Below are 17,657 nucleotides of genomic sequence, written 5' to 3'. Positions count from 1 at the left end.
CATTTTAAATTCAAAATCACAGGTGTGACTCGGAATTATTTCTTTCACATCCACAACCAGAGTCTAAAAGCTTTCAATGTCTAGATATCTCGTGTTTAAATTTGCTCTTCATATCAAGTACCAGGACTTATGCCCTCCATCTCCTTCCGTCGGTTCTCTAAGAACATCCGCCCGCCTTCGTATAGACTAAGATATAAACTCAAAGAGATAGCTGTCCAGCCAGACCGAATAGCACCCCCTTTGAACAATCCTCTCAGCCCCTCATTCCGAAATATCTCTTTCCCAATATCCCAGGTGCCTTTCGTAGGCGGCCTTTCCATCTTCTTCCCTGTGGGCCGCTCTTCTGCGGTTCTATAATCAGATTTGGACCCATGCTCAGGCTGATGAGGGATATCAGTAGCAGAAAGCATGACTCGCGTCTTCACGACATCAATGGGCGTCGTAACAAAAGAAGAGACGGTCCCCGATACAGCTGCCGAAAGACCAGTCAACAAAGTCCGTTCAACCAACTCATCTCGTTGCACTGAGGAGGGTGTCTTCCTTGTTTCCCCTGACAGGATGTGTTTCTGTGTCTTCCGTCTTCTTCTCCAGTCAATAACACGCGAACGCACAAACTCAAACATCGGGAATTGCAGTCCTGTAAATGGGAGATTGCGACCAACAAGAGCGGTATAGCCACTCCATAGACGCCATGGTTGAGATTTGAATTTTGAAAGAACTTCGCGCATAGCGTTTGTGTTTTGATGTTTCGAGGTAGTATTAGAGGATGCGGGTGAAGTAGAAGTATTGACCATCTGAGCGTTTTGTTTCAGAACCTCTGCTGGCGTGAGCATGAGACATGAGACCATCTCTGCGGATGAAGATGCGATGGCGTGGATTACTGGTGCAGGCAGAGAATGGTCGAATGGAAGACGTAGTGTTGAGCGGGATGTCTGAATTGTTGGGCTGGCCCCTTGGGGGTTTCTGGAGGAGTTGTAGGAGGCATATTTAACAGCTTCGTATGTTGTAAAAAAGGCTCCTGCTGGAGGTTGTTAGTAATGCACATGTGTGGTACGTCCATAGATACTCCAGGGCTCCAGGGCTACTACCTAGGTAGTAAGCACTGGCAGCTACTAGGATAGTATATCATGGGCTTGAAATTCCGACTTGAACTTGAAGGATCATGGTGCAAGCTCCAGGCTAGTAAGATTTGAAGAAATATATATGAAGGTGCCAGTGCAGGTGGAAAACTTGAATTCTCACAACTTGCACTCACAAGATGGAATAGTTGAAAAAACAACACTCCAAACGCCTTGGTATAAACCTCGGAATAATATATTGCGCTTCACGGCACCTGTCCGTGGATCTTTGAAGACACGCTCATAATTTGGAGACTGGACGCGTGTTTTCAGGGTGTCAAAAGGGTAGACGATGAAATCGACCACAACCGCTGCAAATGCACCGGCCTAAATAAAATGTTTGGGGCTCGTTAGTATGTTATTTGAGCTTGAAATGAAAATTCATTTTGGGCAGAGGTGCTCATTCTCCTTCAAGTCCAAGTTCAAGTTGACATGCAGTTTGGTTATAGATCTAAAGTGGATACTCACAATCCAGATGTCCGTATGACTATTATACATCGCACGATAGTTGTTGAATGATGTGGAGTTGACTTAAGATGAATGACAGCCTGAAAAGACATCTCGTGAAGGACCAACCTGATTCCTCCAGATGTACTGCCCTGATTATACTACGACTCATTGTAATGTTGTCACTATCGATGAAGTCATAGAATATAGGTCACATGACAGATCATACCCTGTAGATTAGGGCTAAAAGGGGGCGATAGATCTACATAGCTGTCAACTGGTAGTAAAAAGCAGAAGTATATATTTGATATAAGGTAGCGTGCAAATAAATATTTCATGTCTAGACAAAGTCATTGTTTTCTATGAACAGCTCTGAGTCCAGATATGTCAAAAATTAGACAAGAAAAAAAGGACTCGAAACGTCACGAATACAAAATAAGAAAAAAAAGAGGAAGTCGTATAAACATCCAAGGAACATTTTCCCTCCCTACGCCGTAATAAGGTCATGCAATCCCAAAAGCCTCAGGTCCACACCCATCTATTTCGCAGTCTCACCGGGCAGCAGGTTGCCCTTAACAGCGAACATCTTGCCGGTAGTCGACGAGACAAAGCTGTCGACCTGGCGCGAGAACTGCTCCACCTGGCGGGTGTTGAGCATGCTCTCCAACCGACTGGGCTCGGCGGGGAGCTTGAAAAGACGCTGCCACTCGTCCTCGGGCAGGAGGGGCTGCTTGAGGGTGGCGCGGGTGGCGTTCTCCTGGGTGCGCTTCTGCTTCCAGTTGTTGATCTTCTGCTGCTCGCGACCCAGAACACGCTGGTAGTACTGGTAGTTGTTGACCTCGGTGTTGTGGTTCTCGATGCTCTCCAGGAGGAGGTCGCAGTTCTTCTCGAGGAAGGGGTCGATGCTGAGAGACAGGTTGTCAAGGTTGGGAGAGAGAACGGAGGATTGAGAGAAGGGGCTGGCCTCAAGAGCAGCGAGGGAGGCGGGAAGGTCGGTAGGAGCATTCTTGGGGGTCTGCAGCTGGTGAATGAAGGAAGTGATCAGGTGGGAGTTGTGGATCTCGACGGGGAGCTCGTCGAAGATGTCTTGGTAGCGGAGGTTAGACTTTTGCAGCCTGTGTCGCAGTCAGTAAAGGAAATTCCGTAGCCTCTTCTTTTGGAAAAGGGTATAAAAAAGAGCGCCACATACTCCTCGGAGTTGAACTTGTTCTCCTTGAAAGCCTCAATGAACTTGGCGGAAAGGCGGAAAGCACGCAGGCTGAGGGCACCCTGGGCGCTACGGCTGACATCGTGGACCAGCGCGACTGTTCGCTCGTTCATCTCCTTCTGGTAGTAGAATTGGTTCTCAATCACGTTCATGTTGACGAAGTTGCCCATGTTGGCGCTGGTGTACCATCCGACGTTGTTGGCGTCAACATTGACCTCGCGCACCATGCGAATCATCTCAGCCTGGTAAGCGGCGTTGGCCTTAGCACGGGAGCGGCGGCAGCAGGGTTTGGGGCGGCATTGTCGAAGTGCGACTCGGTGGGCACATCAACTACGGGGAAGTTGAAAGAGTTGGTGATCTCGAGGGTGTTGTCGATGTCCATACCAACGAGGGAACCGGTCGCGGTAGTGGGGAAGGTCTGGTTGCAGTGCTTGATGATTTTCATCACCACCTATAACATAGGGCATGAGTATTTCTCGCTGGCGAGGGCTAGGCCAGATTTTCAAGATTTGGAGGGGATCGTACCAGGGCCTCGACCTTGACGGCCACGAGAGGGGCTTGTGCTCTAAGATTTCACATTAGTCAAGCGGTCTAAGTGACAGCATTCCATGATACATACTCGGCCATATTGAAAGCTAGTTGCACTGGGGAGAGTGGGTTGAGAGTCTCTTTGATGGGGAAGATCGGTTTGTGTGAGAACAATTCAAACGGGTGGTCCTATTACGGTTTAGCGTGGTATGGTAAGTGCGTATCAAATTACAAGGTCCCTGCACCAAACGGCTCAAAGATTGAGGGGTATTACAGTATCATAACGTATCCCTCGCCGCAACTTCAACTCCGCATTGTGCCTGAGGACAACAACCTGCGTTGTATATCTGATACCGATACTAGCATTGAAATTTAAATAGTCACATAAAAATATACTCCGAATATTCCCAGTTTCTATTCTACTTCTTTTCTTCTTTAAGACACGATATTCATGTACTCAAATTTGTACCCAATTGCTTGACCCTTAGTCATAACACGGCGATTGTCCCGCTTCCCGCTATCGTCTACTATCTATATCATTATCAGCCCAATATCAGTCTCTCCGAGTCCTGCACTGGCATTCATCCCAAGTCCAAGATGAGCTCCCAACAAGCTCAGCCAGGGAAAAGAATCGTCACATACGGGCGATCCCATGTTCTCCAAACCATATCTGTGACACTATTAGACACCAATCCAGATGGCTACTGGGTGATGTATCGCAACCCCACCAGAGTTCGCTGGAATATCGAAGCTACACCACGAATAAGATGGCCTAATAACTAACCGCATGGCCCGTGAAATAGCTATATACACGGTGGTGCGTGGCGTGATCCAACTATAAAATCCGATTCATTCGATGCCACCTCGAAGATCCTGCGTAGCTCCCCCGGACTTCCTATCTCCGGCATTGCTTCAATCTCCTACAGACTAAGCGCACACCCCAACCACCCGCAAGATGAACTAGAAACCCCGGCCAAGGAATTCCGCAATGCAAAGCATCCGGACCATATCCGTGACGTTGAGGCTGCATTGGCATTTTTGCAGAATACCTATAACTTCGGTCCCCGATATATTCTCGTTGGGCATAGCTGTGGCGCTACTTTGGCTTTCCAAGCTGTTATGGGTGCTGTTGCAAGTCATAGCGAGCAGTCGTTCAGTGGAGGTGCGAATGACGACGGTGCGGGCGCGGAGCAGGTCTCTATGTCTCCCGGACCATTACCGCCGAAGCTGTCGGCGCAACCAGCAGCGATAGTGGGTGTGGCGGGGATATACGATCTACGGAGACTACAGGATGCGCACCGGGAGATTGGGGCATACAGGGAGTTCATTGAAGGGGCATTTGGGAATGATGTGATGCTTTGGGATGGCGTGTCACCGGCGCAGATGGTTGGGTCGCGGGGCGTGGAGGGTGGCTGGAAAACTGGGAGATTAGTCGTGCTAGCCCATTCTAAGGATGATGGACTCGTGGACGAGGGCCAGATGTTGGAAATGAAAGAGGCTTTGCGAGGATGGGAACAGAAGCCAGCTCAGATCCCGGTGCGGGAGTTGTCCACTCGCGAGAGGCGGGTACAAATGTTGTCTCTCGAGGGTGGCCATGATGAAATATGGAGTCAAGGAGAGGAGCTGGCTCGGGCAATCAAATACGCATTTGTCGAGTTGCAGAAGATGGGCCTGGCACCAGAGCCCAAGGTTCTGGGGGGCTCAAGCGTTGCATAGTAAAGAAGTGTGAATAATCATTGACTAAGTTAAAGAACTCTAAAAAAATACGATAAGAAAGTATCGATCTCCTTCATTTCAGAATTCCTTGGGGAGACGGAGGATTGATGTAGATACAGTCGGAGGTAGGCCAGTCAGGCCGGAGAACGCCATTATTCGTTAACCCATAGAACGGGTGATCAAATCCTAGGAAATCCTTCATTGCGCCGAATTTGCCCATAAAAAGATCCAGTGCGGTGGTGCAATCAGTTGCCAAGATCCATGCGACCGGATGCCGCATCCCCGGCTACTTTCTCGACCTTTGCCTCAGGAGCCTGTTCACCATACTCAAAGGCATCCTCATCTTCACTTTCGCTTTCCTCGATGAACCTATGCGCCATATCAAATTCACCTAGACGCCAGTGGAGGTCCTCTCGGTGGCTATCTTGCCAGCGCGCCAGAGCAGCAGCGGCGTGAACCTTGAAGCCGTAAATACGGGGCTCATAACGACGCAAGCTCTTTTCGGGGTTCAATGCCGGGTAGACTTGGAAAAGAATGGAGTGGAAGGAGGTGCCGAAGTAAGCACCGTCAATTGAGGCATGTCGGGAAGATTTGGGGTTGTAGATGTCCTCGCACTTGGGACAGTAGAGCTTAACGGTAGTCATACTGGGGAGATCAGACTGGCCCATTGGCAGAAGAGGGTGGCCATCGCATATCACCCGTGGGCATTTTCCAAAGTCGAGCTTCTTGTATTTATCAAGCTGTTTTGATTATATCAGCTCACCATGCTTGGCACATTACAGTGACGGGTCTAGATGTAAGACATACCATTTTGGCCAAACCGCGGGTAGTAACAATATAGCGTGCGTGAACCAGGCCATACAGATGGCGAGCGGACTTCTCAATCTGCTCGCGTAGATCATCATCCGCATCAAGGTCAAAGACGTCGGTCACAAGGTCCAGCGCATATTGATAGTATGGGACCTCGGTGTTAAGACCCGTCAGGTTGAATCGGTCTGTCAGGTAGTCTTCATCGATTTCACAGAAGTATTCGTTTCCCCGTGACGAAACAAACTGAAATAGAGACAAATGTTAGCTGTCTTCGTTCATAAACATCATAGAAATAGCCAGATCTAAGGTGAATTAAGGCTGATGATCCTGGCAAAGAGAGTTCCCCTGCAGGAGGTATGAAGAGAGATCATAGAGTCATATTTTCGTTCTCCAATTCCTCCATAGTGCGATGCAGGGTGATCTCAAATGCGAAGGCTTCGACCGCAGGTCTTCAACCACAACCGGGAGGACCCATCTGCGGGGCAAAAAAAGTGTCCTATCGCAACCCATCCACCAATAACGTACCCAGTCTCGCCAGTAGCTTGTATAGTCGCTGTCTGTCTCGCTGTTGAAATCCTCCATCATTTTGGCGGTTTAGAGGTCCGTCTCAGTATCCGTTCTCGGTGTTTGCGCGGAGTCGAGGGGTAGGTGACAGCCGCAGAGATTGGTTGATCAACCCCGGGGTGCTGTAACCCCTTTACTTGTCTGACTGCGCAGTGCAGGTATTAGATATTGAAAGGGATAGATATTCGCGGTCAGCTCTCGGAGGTCAGGAAGAGTCGCTAATAATGGGAGGGCTGGTGGTGGTGGAATTGATGAAAGTGCGGGCCCAGCGGGCGGGCGGTGATGGTACTGCCGACTGATCTCTGCCGATCTGGTTTGCTCATTGTTTCCAGTTCCACTTCACAGCTCAAGTCTACATCATTATGCACCATTCAAGCTGTTTTTATTATTATTATTTATTTCCTGCCCAACTTCATCTATCATTTTACTATTGACCACGGGCAATAAGATGGTGTGATATATCCCAAAATCCCCCGAGCCTTGTTAGCAGGCATATATGCCTGACGTTTTCAGCCTCAGCCTGAAAGATCAAGCTCTTATTGGGTCAACTGGTCTCACCTGCATTTGATATGATCTGGCCACGTTTGAAAGGCGACAAATGTACTATTTTGAACATTGGAATCCATACATGAGGCTGGATATCTTCAAGTACTTGGAATCTTTCACCCCCATGCCCGCGAAGCATTGACAGAAATACAAACCTGCGAGCACAGTTTGCTGTGGGTAGAAATCAGCAAAATTGCACCATTCTAGAGAAGAAAGCTGTTCATAAGACTTTAGCAGTCTACTAAAGCTCGAACTTGATCAGGATAGAGCTCTAAATGGTACTACATCACTAGACATCTGGAGACTGAATCGCCCCTCAGACTCGGACTGGTATCAGACTGTGGTAAGCAAGCACAGTACAATAATCCATTTGGTATCATTAAGCAATTAATGGCTGCTCACAATAGTGCACTTTGAATCTTAAGATGTTCATATGAATTCGGATCACTGTAGACCTCTTTTACTACTTGGGTTCCTGCACTTTTATTCACCCGTCTGTCTTGAATCTTGATACCCGACCTCGGGAGGATAGACTACATCTTACAGGGCTACATACCAGTTGCCTATATCCAACAACATATCAGCTAACTTCCCTTTCAGATAAACTTCCAGCTAAGTGCCTGTAGATAAACATGTATATAACCTTGTAGGTAACCCTATACTAGGTACCTACATACAACTTGAAAGAGAGGTCGGTCCTCAGTCACCTCTATAATAGATGCTACTGACTCGGACTGAGCCCTGTACTTATGTATGTGAACACACCTGGCTAAACACTTGAGTGCTGGGGACATAGTATCTTTCCAATTTTCAAATGCTCGCTGCTATGTACACTGTCAGTGTCGCGCAAAGCGCGGCGTGAAGACTTGTAGATTGTTACATCATCTGGAGGTCTCTGGAAAACATGCAGGAAATTATGATGAAGACTCCAACATGTTCATAATAGGCTGAGATCCGAGCCAAGAACCCGCAGACTCTATCAATACCTGTAAACTATCTCACAATTTCCATCATTTCGCCTAATTAGCCTCAAGAATTGCCTCTATACATATCATGATCTGCTCTAAGTGGCCCCACACCGCTCTCCGTCTCCACAGAAGGACCCTCCGAGGGGCCGTTTATCTTTTCTCCTTATCCTAATCTCGCGTGACAACATAAATTACTTCATGTGGAAATGGGCTCCAAGACAGCTGAGAACGAGAGCCAGAATGGCGGTAGTAAGTTTCGATGCAACTCCATATACCCCGTAATATTCCCCAACTAACCTTGGAATAGATGACCCGTCCAACTCAAACAAGTCTGCCGCTACTGGTGGAGAACCGCGAGGAGTTCATCTCTCCCGCGATGGTGATGGAAGTTTGGGTGACGGGGACAGCGATGACGACGACGGCGACAATCAGCCTGGGGCTGTTACCGAGTCGCTAACGCCCCAACCCGCCCCAACAGACGCTTCAAAGAAGAAGAAAAGAAAGAAGTCCAAGAAGAAGACGACCATCAAGCAGTCGTCGCCTCCACGTATCCCTCTGACTACCATATTCCGCAATGAGCAGTACCCGAGTGGAGAAATGCAGAACTATGAGGCCGTGGTCGACAATACGGCTCGCACCACCGCTGAGGAAGCTCGCTACGATTCTCGCCGTTCCGTCCAGGACAAGACATGGCTCACGAACTATCGTAAAGCCGCCGAGATTCATCGTCAGGTTCGGCGATGGACTCAAGACAACGTCAGACCTGGCCAGACTCTCAGAGAGATTGCTGATGGTATTGATGATGGCGTGAGAGCGCTGCTCGATAACCCCGGCCTTGAGACGGGAGGTTGTCTTGTGTCTGGAATGGGATTCCCGACTGGACTTGCGGTAAATAATTGCGTTGCGCATTACACACCGAACCCAGGCCAGAAAGATGTTATCTTGCAAAAAAGTGATGTCATGAAAGTGGACTTTGGTGTCCACATCAATGGTTGGATTGTTGACAGTGCCTTCACTATGTCATTTGATCCAACATATGACAATCTGCTTGCTGCAGTTAAGGATGCGACAAACACCGGTATCAAGGTGAGATGAACCTGTAGCCTATCCTCAAAACAACAACTAATCTCTTGACCAGAATGCTGGTATCGACGTCCGAATCAGCGATGTAAGCGCTGCCATCCAAGAGGCCATGGAAAGCTATGAAGTGGAGATCAGAGGTCAAACGTATCCAGTCAAAGCGGTACGAGATCTCAGTGGCCACAATATCAGGCAATACCAGATCCATGGAGGGAAATCCATTCCCTTCGTGCGAACGAAGAACCAGACCAAAATGGAAGAAGGCGAAGTTTTTGCTGTCGAGACATTTGGATCTACAGGAAGAGGACGTACAGTAGACGGTGTATGTTGAGCAACTCTCCCCTTTCACGAAGAAAACCTGCACTCTGACATTGAATGTTTAGCCTGGCGTCTATGGGTACGGCAAGAGTTATAAGGCTCCGAAAAGAGTGATGACCCCTCTTGCTTCAGCCCGATCTCTGTACAAGACCATCAACGATAACTTCGGCACGATTGTTTTCTGTCGTCGTTATCTTGAACGTCTCGGGGTAGACCGGTATCTTGCCGGCGTAAGTACTCCCCGTGATACAATTGAATGGAATGTCGTATTAATTTTTCACAGATGAACTACCTCATTTCCCAAGGAGTCGTCGACCACTATCCACCCCTGATGGACATCGAAGGCTCTTACTCTGCCCAGTTTGAACATGTATGTTGTGTCTCCTCATCGCTAGTGTTCACTGTTCTAATTCCGTCTTAGACCATCTTGCTGGGCCAATCTGGCAAAGAAGTCATTAGTCGCGGCGATGACTATTAAGCTCAGCTAGCTGCACAATAGTAAACGCATGCGCTTTTTACTTTTTTGTTCCTTATTTCAAGCCATCCAACATGGCATGTCACTGATTGTTACTGATCACCATTTAACATGGTTCTTGCGTTGCTGCAGAATTGCTATCTCACTCTCAGTCACTCTTTGAGCAATAATCTATTTGAAAACTTAACTTACCACTCTAATTTCGAACAATTACTAGCACGTATTACCTGCATGAATTATGAAAGTCGACTGATCTTTGCCAAGCTTCACATGGTAATGACTCGCGCCACTACCCCTGGCCAGCCTCACCGACGATCACAATCAATGTAATCCGTCCTGCGTAGTATCATCAATAACCGAACGGCTAAATCATTATTTGAACTCTCAATGCTCCGTATCAAAAAGAGAAAAGTGGCTTTAGTGCAGGGGACCCTTGAAACATACTACTTTATCTGCGTTGCTACCACTGGTGGAAAGTTGTCAACTTGCAGTATCAGCGGCTAAATTCTTCAGGGCCGAAATGCGGAGAAGAAGATTCGGAGTAAACAGAGCAATGCGATTCTCACATTCCAATTCAATAGCTCCTTGGCCATTCCGGGTCTTCGGGTGAAAGCAATGAAAAGGGGGATTTCACTTTCATTTTTGTGATGTGTCTTCTAGTTCCGAGTCCCCTTTTAAGCCTAATATCACACCCCTTCTCACTATTAATTGAAGCCAGCGCCTTCCAAAATATGACCATTGCAAAGGAATTCACAATTGAAATACAAGAACAAGCATGTTAACCGGAAACTGAGAATCCGAGATCATTAATCCGAAAATTTACTATCATTCATCTCAACTTGAACGCGAACTACATAAACATGGCGCGTTTCCTCCTCTTAGTAGGAGGTATAATCCACCTCACAACCGCTCAACAAATCGGCAAAATCCCTGAAATTCACCCTAAGCTCCAAACTTGGAAATGTACAACAGAAGCAGGTTGCATCCCACAAGACACCTCCGTCGTCCTCGATGCTCTCTCACACCCACTCCACGAAAAGGGAAACAGCAGCGTATCATGTGGATCCTGGGACACAGGATTAAACCCAATACTCTGCGCAACACAGGAATCCTGCGCCGAGAACTGCGTTCTCGAGGGTGCAGATTACGCAGCACACGGTGTACAGACGCAGGGCGGTAGTCTTATTATGCATCAATATCTCGAGACTGACGGAACATGGAGCGCTGTAACACCGCGTGTATATTTACTTGATGAGAGTGGGCGCAACTACGACATGCTTCGCTTACTGAACCAAGAGATCAGTTTCGATGTGAATGTCTCATCGCTTGTTTGCGGTATGAACGGCGCGTTGTATTTGGCTGAGATGGCGGAGTCTGGCGGCCGGGGAGCTCTGAATCCTGCGGGCGCACAGTATGGAACTGGGTACTGTGATGCGCAGTGCTCAGATGATCCGTGGATTAATGGTGTGGCTAATATTGCTGGGAAGGGATCTTGTTGTAGCGAGATGGATCTCTGGGAGGCTAATGCGCGGGCTACGGCTTTGACGCCGCATGCGTGCAATATTTCGGGGTTGTATGAATGTACGGGGGATCAATGTGGAAGTTCTGGGGTTTGCGATGAGTCCGGGTGTGGGTTTAATCCTTATGCCCTGGGTGATACTGGGTATTATGGATATAGAAAGGTGGTCGATACGACGAGAGTATTTACAGTTGTGACACAATTCATCACGGATGATCATACATCGCAGGGCTCATTGACTGAGATCCGCCGGTTATATGTCCAGGATAACAAAGTTATCCAGAATGCTGTCGTGGATGTTTCTGGTGTTGAGACGGACTCGATCACAAATGAGTATTGCTCGGGCTCTGCGAGCTATTTCCAGAGTATGGGAGGTTTGAAGCAGGTTGGCAAGGCTATCGGTCGAGGCATGGTTTTAATTTTCAGCATCTGGAATGACTCTGGGGCTTATATGAATTGGTTGGACAGTGGCAGTGCTGGGCCTTGTAACAGTACTGAAGGAAATCCAACTCTCATTGAAGCGAAGTATCCAGGTACTTCAGTGACGTTCTCGAATATCAGATGGGGTGACCTTGGATCTACATACGCCTAATCCTGAGAGTCTTTTGCATCAATTTATTGCATTTCATTTCTAAACTACCTGCTGTAGCTAACATTTACGATGAAAGCCACCCGAAATCTAAGCCAAATAACAAAGTAAAGAGCGTATACAGTTCGTGATATCATTAAACAATCATCACTTGCATGAAAATCATCCAACTCCTGCGTGCGTGCGATCCTCTCTGAAAAATGAGTAAGTGGTGTGTTGTATATGAGAAGAGCGATGAACGTACCGAAATGGATCATCGACCAATCTACCATCAAATCTCTCGTTTACTGCTGCTCACCACCAGCGGCCTTGAGGTTCTGGTCCTGAGTCTGGCCATTGGTAGGGTAGTTCTGGTAAGAGCCGTAGTTCTTGTAGCTGTAATAGTTTCCATTCTGAACACCAGGGGTAGCCTGGGGGTAGTTCGAGCTGTACTGGTCGTTGGGGTAGTTGCGAGCCCAGACACGAGGAGTAGGAGTGGAGTGGCGGTTAGCGTCCCAGTCATGGCGACAATCCCAGCCAGAGCGGTCTTCCTCGTCATTGCTCTTGCACTTGTCCTGGTAGCCATAGTTGTCATTTTCGTCGTTGTTGTAGTTGTCGTTGTTGCGGTTGAAGCCAGAAGCGAATGGCCACCAGCGCTTGACGGGAACAGGAACGGTAGGGGTCGATGTCAGGACATTAGCAATAGCCTCACGGCCGTTGCGACCATGAATGTCGTCGTGGTAGCCAGTGCTGTACATCGCGTCTTCATTGCTGCTCTCACGAGCCTTCAGTCCGTTAAGGACGGTGGAGGTGACATCGGCGGCCGTCTCGCGATCTTCCTCGCGATCCTCTTCCCGCTCATGCTCATGCTCCCCTTCACCATTCTGGTAATAGCCGTTGTTGTTGTACTCACCGTTATGGTACTCATCGTTGGGGTAGTTGCGAGCCTTCAGGTTGTTGATCACAGAGGTGGCAGCCTGAGCGGCATCGGCAGCATCCTCACGGTTGTCTTCACGGTCTTCCTCGCGTTCACGCTCGCGCTCGCTCTCACTGTTGTGAGAGTAGCCATCATTGTTATAGTCGCCATCATTGTTGTAGTAGCCATCGTTTCCATCGTAGTTCTCGGGGCGGTTCCAGCGGACGTGGAGAGCAGACGCAGCAGCATTTTCCAATCGGTCGTTACCAGTGGGAACGCCATGGACACCAGGAAGACCGACGCCAGGAAGCCCAATACCTCGCTTCGCGTTAGCATGCCACTGGCCGTTGTTGTCGTACCAGCCATTCTGGTCGTTCTGAGTGTTCGAGTGCCACTGACCATTGGCACCAGTCCAACCATTCTGGTCGTTGTTGGAGTGCCACTGGCCATTGTCATTGGTCCAGCCACCTTGCTGGTTGCTGTCATAGGGCCAGCTGCGAGCATTCAGGCCGGGGATACCAGCGCCAGGAATACCGACGTGGGGACGACCATTGCCAAAGGGACGGGCGCTCATGCCACGGCGCTGGTAGCGGTTGTACTCGCCGTTGTCGTTGTATTCACCGTTATTGTATTCGGTGTTGACATTTTTATTGCCGTACTGGCCATTGTTATACTGGTCGTTGTTGTATTGACCGTTGTTGTACTCGCCATTCTGGTACTGGCCGTCATTATTGTTCTGGCCATTATTCCACTGGCCATTGTTGTATTCGGATCCAGAATTAGGAACAAATTGGCCATTCACATAGTGACCCCTGCGGTACTGACCACTGGGGTCCCAGACACCAGACTGGTCATTGGGGTCGACCGGGAGGGCGAGCGCGGTCAGTGGCGAGACAGCCAGGAGGAGTATGCCATTGATCAAAGAGTAGCGCATATTGGAATGAGTTTGTCTTATAATCGAAAATCTTGAAAGTTGTGGGATTTGATTTTTGCAGACTCTTGGGATCCTGAGAATCTTGAGAGTCGCTTTGCCTGATGAGATGAAAGTCCTGATCCGTCTGATAGACTTGTATTTATAGTCGAGCTGAGATGAATAGACTCGATATTGAAAGTTATTATTACGTATTTGATTCAAGTGCTCGAACCTCTGCTGAGCTCTCTCCAGCTTTGAGGGTATTTTCTGAGCTCAGTAAACCATCACATCATGGAGTTGAGCAGAGGATTAGGGCACGACTGCAAGGGGCCGAGCTCAACGTGTGGCCAAGAATCATTCTGCCTTGGGACAATTGACGGTAAATCGGCATTTTGAGAACGCACGATGACTTCAGAAGGCCGTGAGCGAACATGATGTTTGAAAAAGTACCCTCGCGTTTCATGTCTTCCTATACTACGCTTGGACATTGTTGATGAACCTCGCATTAAGATCAGCGGTAATAGCGTGCTGGCAGTGCAGATCGCACCGGAAGGGGCTTAACCACATTTCAGATGATCACCCGGGCCTCGGATGTGCAGATCAAAAGCACTTGGGTGTATTGACAAGAGTTTGCTTACGACGGCAAATCCGTATATGCTTGTTTCTATCCATGTTGATTTTCATTGTGTGCACCCAGCCCCTTGAGATAGCTTTAGGCCTCCTATGATCATCTAGACTAAATGTTTGTCATTGGACGACACCATATGTAAGACATGCAGGGGAAACATCCACGATGCCCGAGCTCCTATTGTTAGTAACATCTCGAGTGAGGGATAGCCCTGGAGTAGTCAGGCTGGGTTCTTCAAATTGTGCGACATTTCGAAGAACTGGCGGTCTAACAACGATTCAACTCAAGAGAAGTTTAATCCGTCCCTAGTCACTTTGAAGTCTTACTCATGCACTGCGCACTGTCTTTTTCCTTTTGCAGCTTTGAATCATTTAGCGGGTTCTATTCTTCGACAAAGTTTTATAATGATTGGGGGCAAATCTTCCGAGCTGAAGAATCTGGATAAGGGGTCTGAAGAGCGCCTGTTAGTGGAAGAAGAGGGTTTACCATGGATTCAAAACCAAAGTTTCAGTCCTTGCGGCCAATTTGCAATGATTTTCTTTCGCTTCCTTGCTATATGCGTCTTTTTCATGAGTGGTGCTTTGGTTGGGTTCTTCTGCCGTGGTGATCTAGACAGTCTATGTGCTTACCATGTTTCTCAGTACTGTGAGTCAGTCACGGTCACTCAACCCTCGACAGTTACTATATACTGACTCCAGCAAACAGCGCCTGTATTAAAAGAACCTGGAGTTGAGTATATCACTCAGAAGTTCAATGGTTCCCTACTTAAAGAGAATATCTTTCGGCAAGATGCAAGCCCTGAAGTCGACGCTGCTTGGGAGTCTCTTGGAGTGAATTGTAAGCTCAAATCTTTCGCCGAATTACCAACCTCCTTTTCGACTTACTCATGACTCATTTTCATAGACCGGGCCATTCGAGTAGCACCTGAAGATGCTCAGGACTCGGGTATAGCATCAGATCAGGTCAAGATTAACCCAAAATATGGGGGAGGGTTTCCAGCCAATGTTGAGGGTCTTCATCATTTGCATTGCTTGGTAAGTTAAACTAATCTCAAGTCTCAGCCTTCATATCTAACTCGGCTCAGGATCTTCTCCGACAGTCTTTATACTACAACTATGAGTATTACCATTCCAAAGGCGAGGGAGCCTTCAGCAATGGTGATTACATTGTTCGACACCATGTTTGTAGGTATTTGTCTCGTATATCTTTGTTGGTCATATCTAGTTAACACAGGCGTACAGCACACTGCCTCGATATTCTTCGACAGCAGCTCATGTGTACGATCGATACTGGTGTTTTTGGTCAAGTGTGGATCTACCCTGAGAACCCAGAGCCATATGTTGACTTTAACACCCAGCATCGATGTAAGAACTTTGAAAAAGTTCGCCGTTGGGCTGAGATGAATCAACTGCCTACTAATCTACCAAACGATTTTCTGATACCTCCTACACAACACGATACGATATATGATGAAATGCCATGATATGAAGTGATGAATAATCAAGAATAATATTTCGATGTAAAAAATTGATATTTATTATTTATTTCCTTGTATACATGTATTTGGGTACACAGGAAGGGGAAGAACAGAAGCTTCCCCACATATGATATGAGACTTGAGACAGAACCCTAACACTGTGCATCATGCTTAGACAAAAAACCTCGAAGATGGTATGATTCAAAGCCAGGAATGATCATGTCTGCCTTTTAGGTTATTTTTGCATTGTCTCAGTCATTCCATAAACACCCAGATCCTGATCCATCCCTGGCAAAGTATAAACAGCGCTCAAAGCATTGCCAAACACCGTCAACTCGGCAATTCCTCTGAAATCCATGCCAATCTTCTCAAGAACCCTGCGACTATGCATGTTTTTCGAATCACAAAGTCCAAAGACACCTTCAATTCCAAGGTCCGTCCTCGCATAGTCGATCAGTCCTTTCGCCGCCTCGGTCGCGTACCCCTTTCCATTCATCTCGGGTAAAATAGCGTAGCCGATATCCGGCGTCAGGTAATGCGCACCAGGAGGCCTGCCTTTCATAAGGGAGGCTGTGCCGATCGGAGCTGTAGTCTTTGTTTCTTCATCGTAGAGCAGTACTAGGAAAATGCCATGTTTTTGATATTCGTAGTCCCCGAGCACACGGTTACGGATGAATTTCGATGCGCTTGCGGCATCTCGGATACCGGTGGCGCCACAAGATTTGATGAACAGCTCTGTGTTCCACAAGCGGACGAGGAATTCGCAGTGCTCTTGATTGTCAGGGTCGAATGGAACGATGCGTAAGCGTGAAGTTGAGATAGCGAACCCGGGTGGGAACGGGGATTGTGCTTGTGTTGACATTGTTTGGTCTTGAATCTTGATCACTGAAAACTTCTAGGAATTAAGAATGGAAATCGGTTGGTATAAATAGTATTCATGTTTGCAGCTCTAAAGTATTGCATTATCATTTAGATTGTAGCTACTCAGTAAATTTGACAGAGAGAAGCCATGAACTCGCAGTTTAAGCCTAATTAGGGAGTGACTGAAGTTGACTCAGGTTGACTCATTAACGTAGTTCCCGGTCTCGCCGTACACCCGGTCTCGCCGTACACTCTACCCCACTAGAATTTTTAAAATTCAAATATTTTAACCCAACACCAATAAATTCAGTTATAAATACGATTTTTACATACATTAATTCGATGTCCAACCTCTCGACACCCACTACACCTAGGCTGAGCCCTAGGCGCTGGCTGATTCGGCTGAACAGGCAGTTCAACCTGGGTGTGTGATTCAACCACAGGTGGTTCCACTGGCAAATCCAGCTGTGTAAGTAGCTGTAGGCCTTCTTCAACAGTCAAACCCTGTTCACATGGTATCTGTCTAGCGGATCGACTGCGCTTCTGTCGTTTCTTCTCGTTCGCTGCGCGTAAATTGGCGTTTTCTTGAGCTAGTAGCGCAGTGTTATGTAGTGCTATCGAATGCCCTTTGATAATTTGATCTAGCATCAATTTTGACGGGCTTGGAGGGCTGTTTGATCGCTGTTTTAGGAGATCTTTAAGCATTGAAGCTTGCTTCTGAAGCTGAACCACAGTTCTAGGTGTTTTAGGTGAAAATTGACTAGATCTGCTGCTTGGTCGGCTACCTGGTGGTGTAGGTGTTCGAAGAGAAATATTCAATTTGGAGAGAACTCTTTCTGCATCAATTGGAACTAATCCAGTAGCTAAAAAGCTATTTTGGATAGTATTCGGCCGAAATGCCTCAGCCCGTGCACGTTGGAAATCAGCTAAGAAATCAAGCTTGTCGATATGGTTATAGCCTGTACGTGCAAGATCACTTATAAAGCGACCATAGGCAA

General features: G+C 47.6%; 9 protein-coding genes across 9 annotated transcripts; 4 read left to right on the top strand and 5 right to left on the bottom strand.

Moving 5' to 3' along the window:
• Window positions 1-113: 113 nt before the first annotated feature.
• Window positions 114-1,616, bottom strand: N7483_011300 (putative mitochondrial carrier protein; the record flags this gene model as incomplete). The annotated part of the gene is made up of 3 exons (XM_057094727.1): window positions 114-1,021; window positions 1,256-1,445; window positions 1,587-1,616. The coding sequence occupies 3 exons, from the start codon at window positions 1,614-1,616 to the stop codon at window positions 114-116; spliced, it is 1,128 nt and encodes a 375-aa protein (XP_056940698.1).
• A 487-nt stretch (window positions 1,617-2,103) lies between these two features.
• N7483_011299 (putative eukaryotic translation initiation factor 3 subunit EifCh) lies at window positions 2,104-3,399 on the bottom strand (the record flags this gene model as incomplete). Its single annotated transcript, XM_057094726.1, has 5 exons — window positions 2,104-2,680; window positions 2,755-3,014; window positions 3,041-3,223; window positions 3,298-3,337; window positions 3,392-3,399. 5 exons carry the CDS (start codon window positions 3,397-3,399, stop codon window positions 2,104-2,106), a joined length of 1,068 nt encoding a protein of 355 aa, XP_056940697.1.
• Window positions 3,400-3,897: 498 nt separating this feature from the next.
• Window positions 3,898-5,016, top strand: N7483_011298 (arylformamidase; the record flags this gene model as incomplete). The annotated part of the gene is made up of 2 exons (XM_057094725.1): window positions 3,898-4,013; window positions 4,104-5,016. The coding sequence occupies 2 exons, from the start codon at window positions 3,898-3,900 to the stop codon at window positions 5,014-5,016; spliced, it is 1,029 nt and encodes a 342-aa protein (XP_056940696.1).
• A 245-nt stretch (window positions 5,017-5,261) lies between these two features.
• N7483_011297 (casein kinase II subunit beta family protein) lies at window positions 5,262-6,411 on the bottom strand (the record flags this gene model as incomplete). Its single annotated transcript, XM_057094724.1, has 3 exons — window positions 5,262-5,756; window positions 5,824-6,069; window positions 6,352-6,411. The coding sequence occupies 3 exons, from the start codon at window positions 6,409-6,411 to the stop codon at window positions 5,262-5,264; spliced, it is 801 nt and encodes a 266-aa protein (XP_056940695.1).
• Window positions 6,412-8,110: 1,699 nt separating this feature from the next.
• On the top strand, window positions 8,111-9,780 carry N7483_011296 (uncharacterized protein; the record flags this gene model as incomplete). Its single annotated transcript, XM_057094723.1, has 6 exons — window positions 8,111-8,153; window positions 8,212-8,990; window positions 9,043-9,306; window positions 9,368-9,532; window positions 9,586-9,672; window positions 9,724-9,780. The coding sequence occupies 6 exons, from the start codon at window positions 8,111-8,113 to the stop codon at window positions 9,778-9,780; spliced, it is 1,395 nt and encodes a 464-aa protein (XP_056940694.1).
• Window positions 9,781-10,637: 857 nt separating this feature from the next.
• Window positions 10,638-11,888, top strand: N7483_011295 (glycoside hydrolase family 7 protein; the record flags this gene model as incomplete). The annotated part of the gene is made up of 1 exon (XM_057094722.1): window positions 10,638-11,888. One exon carries the CDS (start codon window positions 10,638-10,640, stop codon window positions 11,886-11,888), a length of 1,251 nt encoding a protein of 416 aa, XP_056940693.1.
• A 281-nt stretch (window positions 11,889-12,169) lies between these two features.
• On the bottom strand, window positions 12,170-13,714 carry N7483_011294 (uncharacterized protein; the record flags this gene model as incomplete). Its single annotated transcript, XM_057094721.1, has 1 exon — window positions 12,170-13,714. One exon carries the CDS (start codon window positions 13,712-13,714, stop codon window positions 12,170-12,172), a length of 1,545 nt encoding a protein of 514 aa, XP_056940692.1.
• Window positions 13,715-14,725: 1,011 nt separating this feature from the next.
• N7483_011293 (oxidase ustYa family protein) lies at window positions 14,726-15,804 on the top strand (the record flags this gene model as incomplete). Its single annotated transcript, XM_057094720.1, has 5 exons — window positions 14,726-14,966; window positions 15,027-15,158; window positions 15,225-15,355; window positions 15,406-15,509; window positions 15,555-15,804. The coding sequence occupies 5 exons, from the start codon at window positions 14,726-14,728 to the stop codon at window positions 15,802-15,804; spliced, it is 858 nt and encodes a 285-aa protein (XP_056940691.1).
• A 229-nt stretch (window positions 15,805-16,033) lies between these two features.
• On the bottom strand, window positions 16,034-16,660 carry N7483_011292 (GNAT family N-acetyltransferase; the record flags this gene model as incomplete). Its single annotated transcript, XM_057094719.1, has 1 exon — window positions 16,034-16,660. One exon carries the CDS (start codon window positions 16,658-16,660, stop codon window positions 16,034-16,036), a length of 627 nt encoding a protein of 208 aa, XP_056940690.1.
• Between the last annotated feature and the right edge of the window lie 997 nt (window positions 16,661-17,657).

The sequence above is a fragment of the Penicillium malachiteum genome (genome assembly GCF_028827825.1).
Source record: "Penicillium malachiteum strain IBT 17515 chromosome Unknown utg000005l:1.0-9002435.0:326005.0-9005861.0, whole genome shotgun sequence".
Lineage (NCBI taxonomy): Eukaryota > Fungi > Ascomycota > Eurotiomycetes > Eurotiales > Aspergillaceae > Penicillium > Penicillium malachiteum.
Note: the sequence above shows the minus strand (reverse complement) of the source record. Positions and strands in the feature narration are given on the sequence as shown.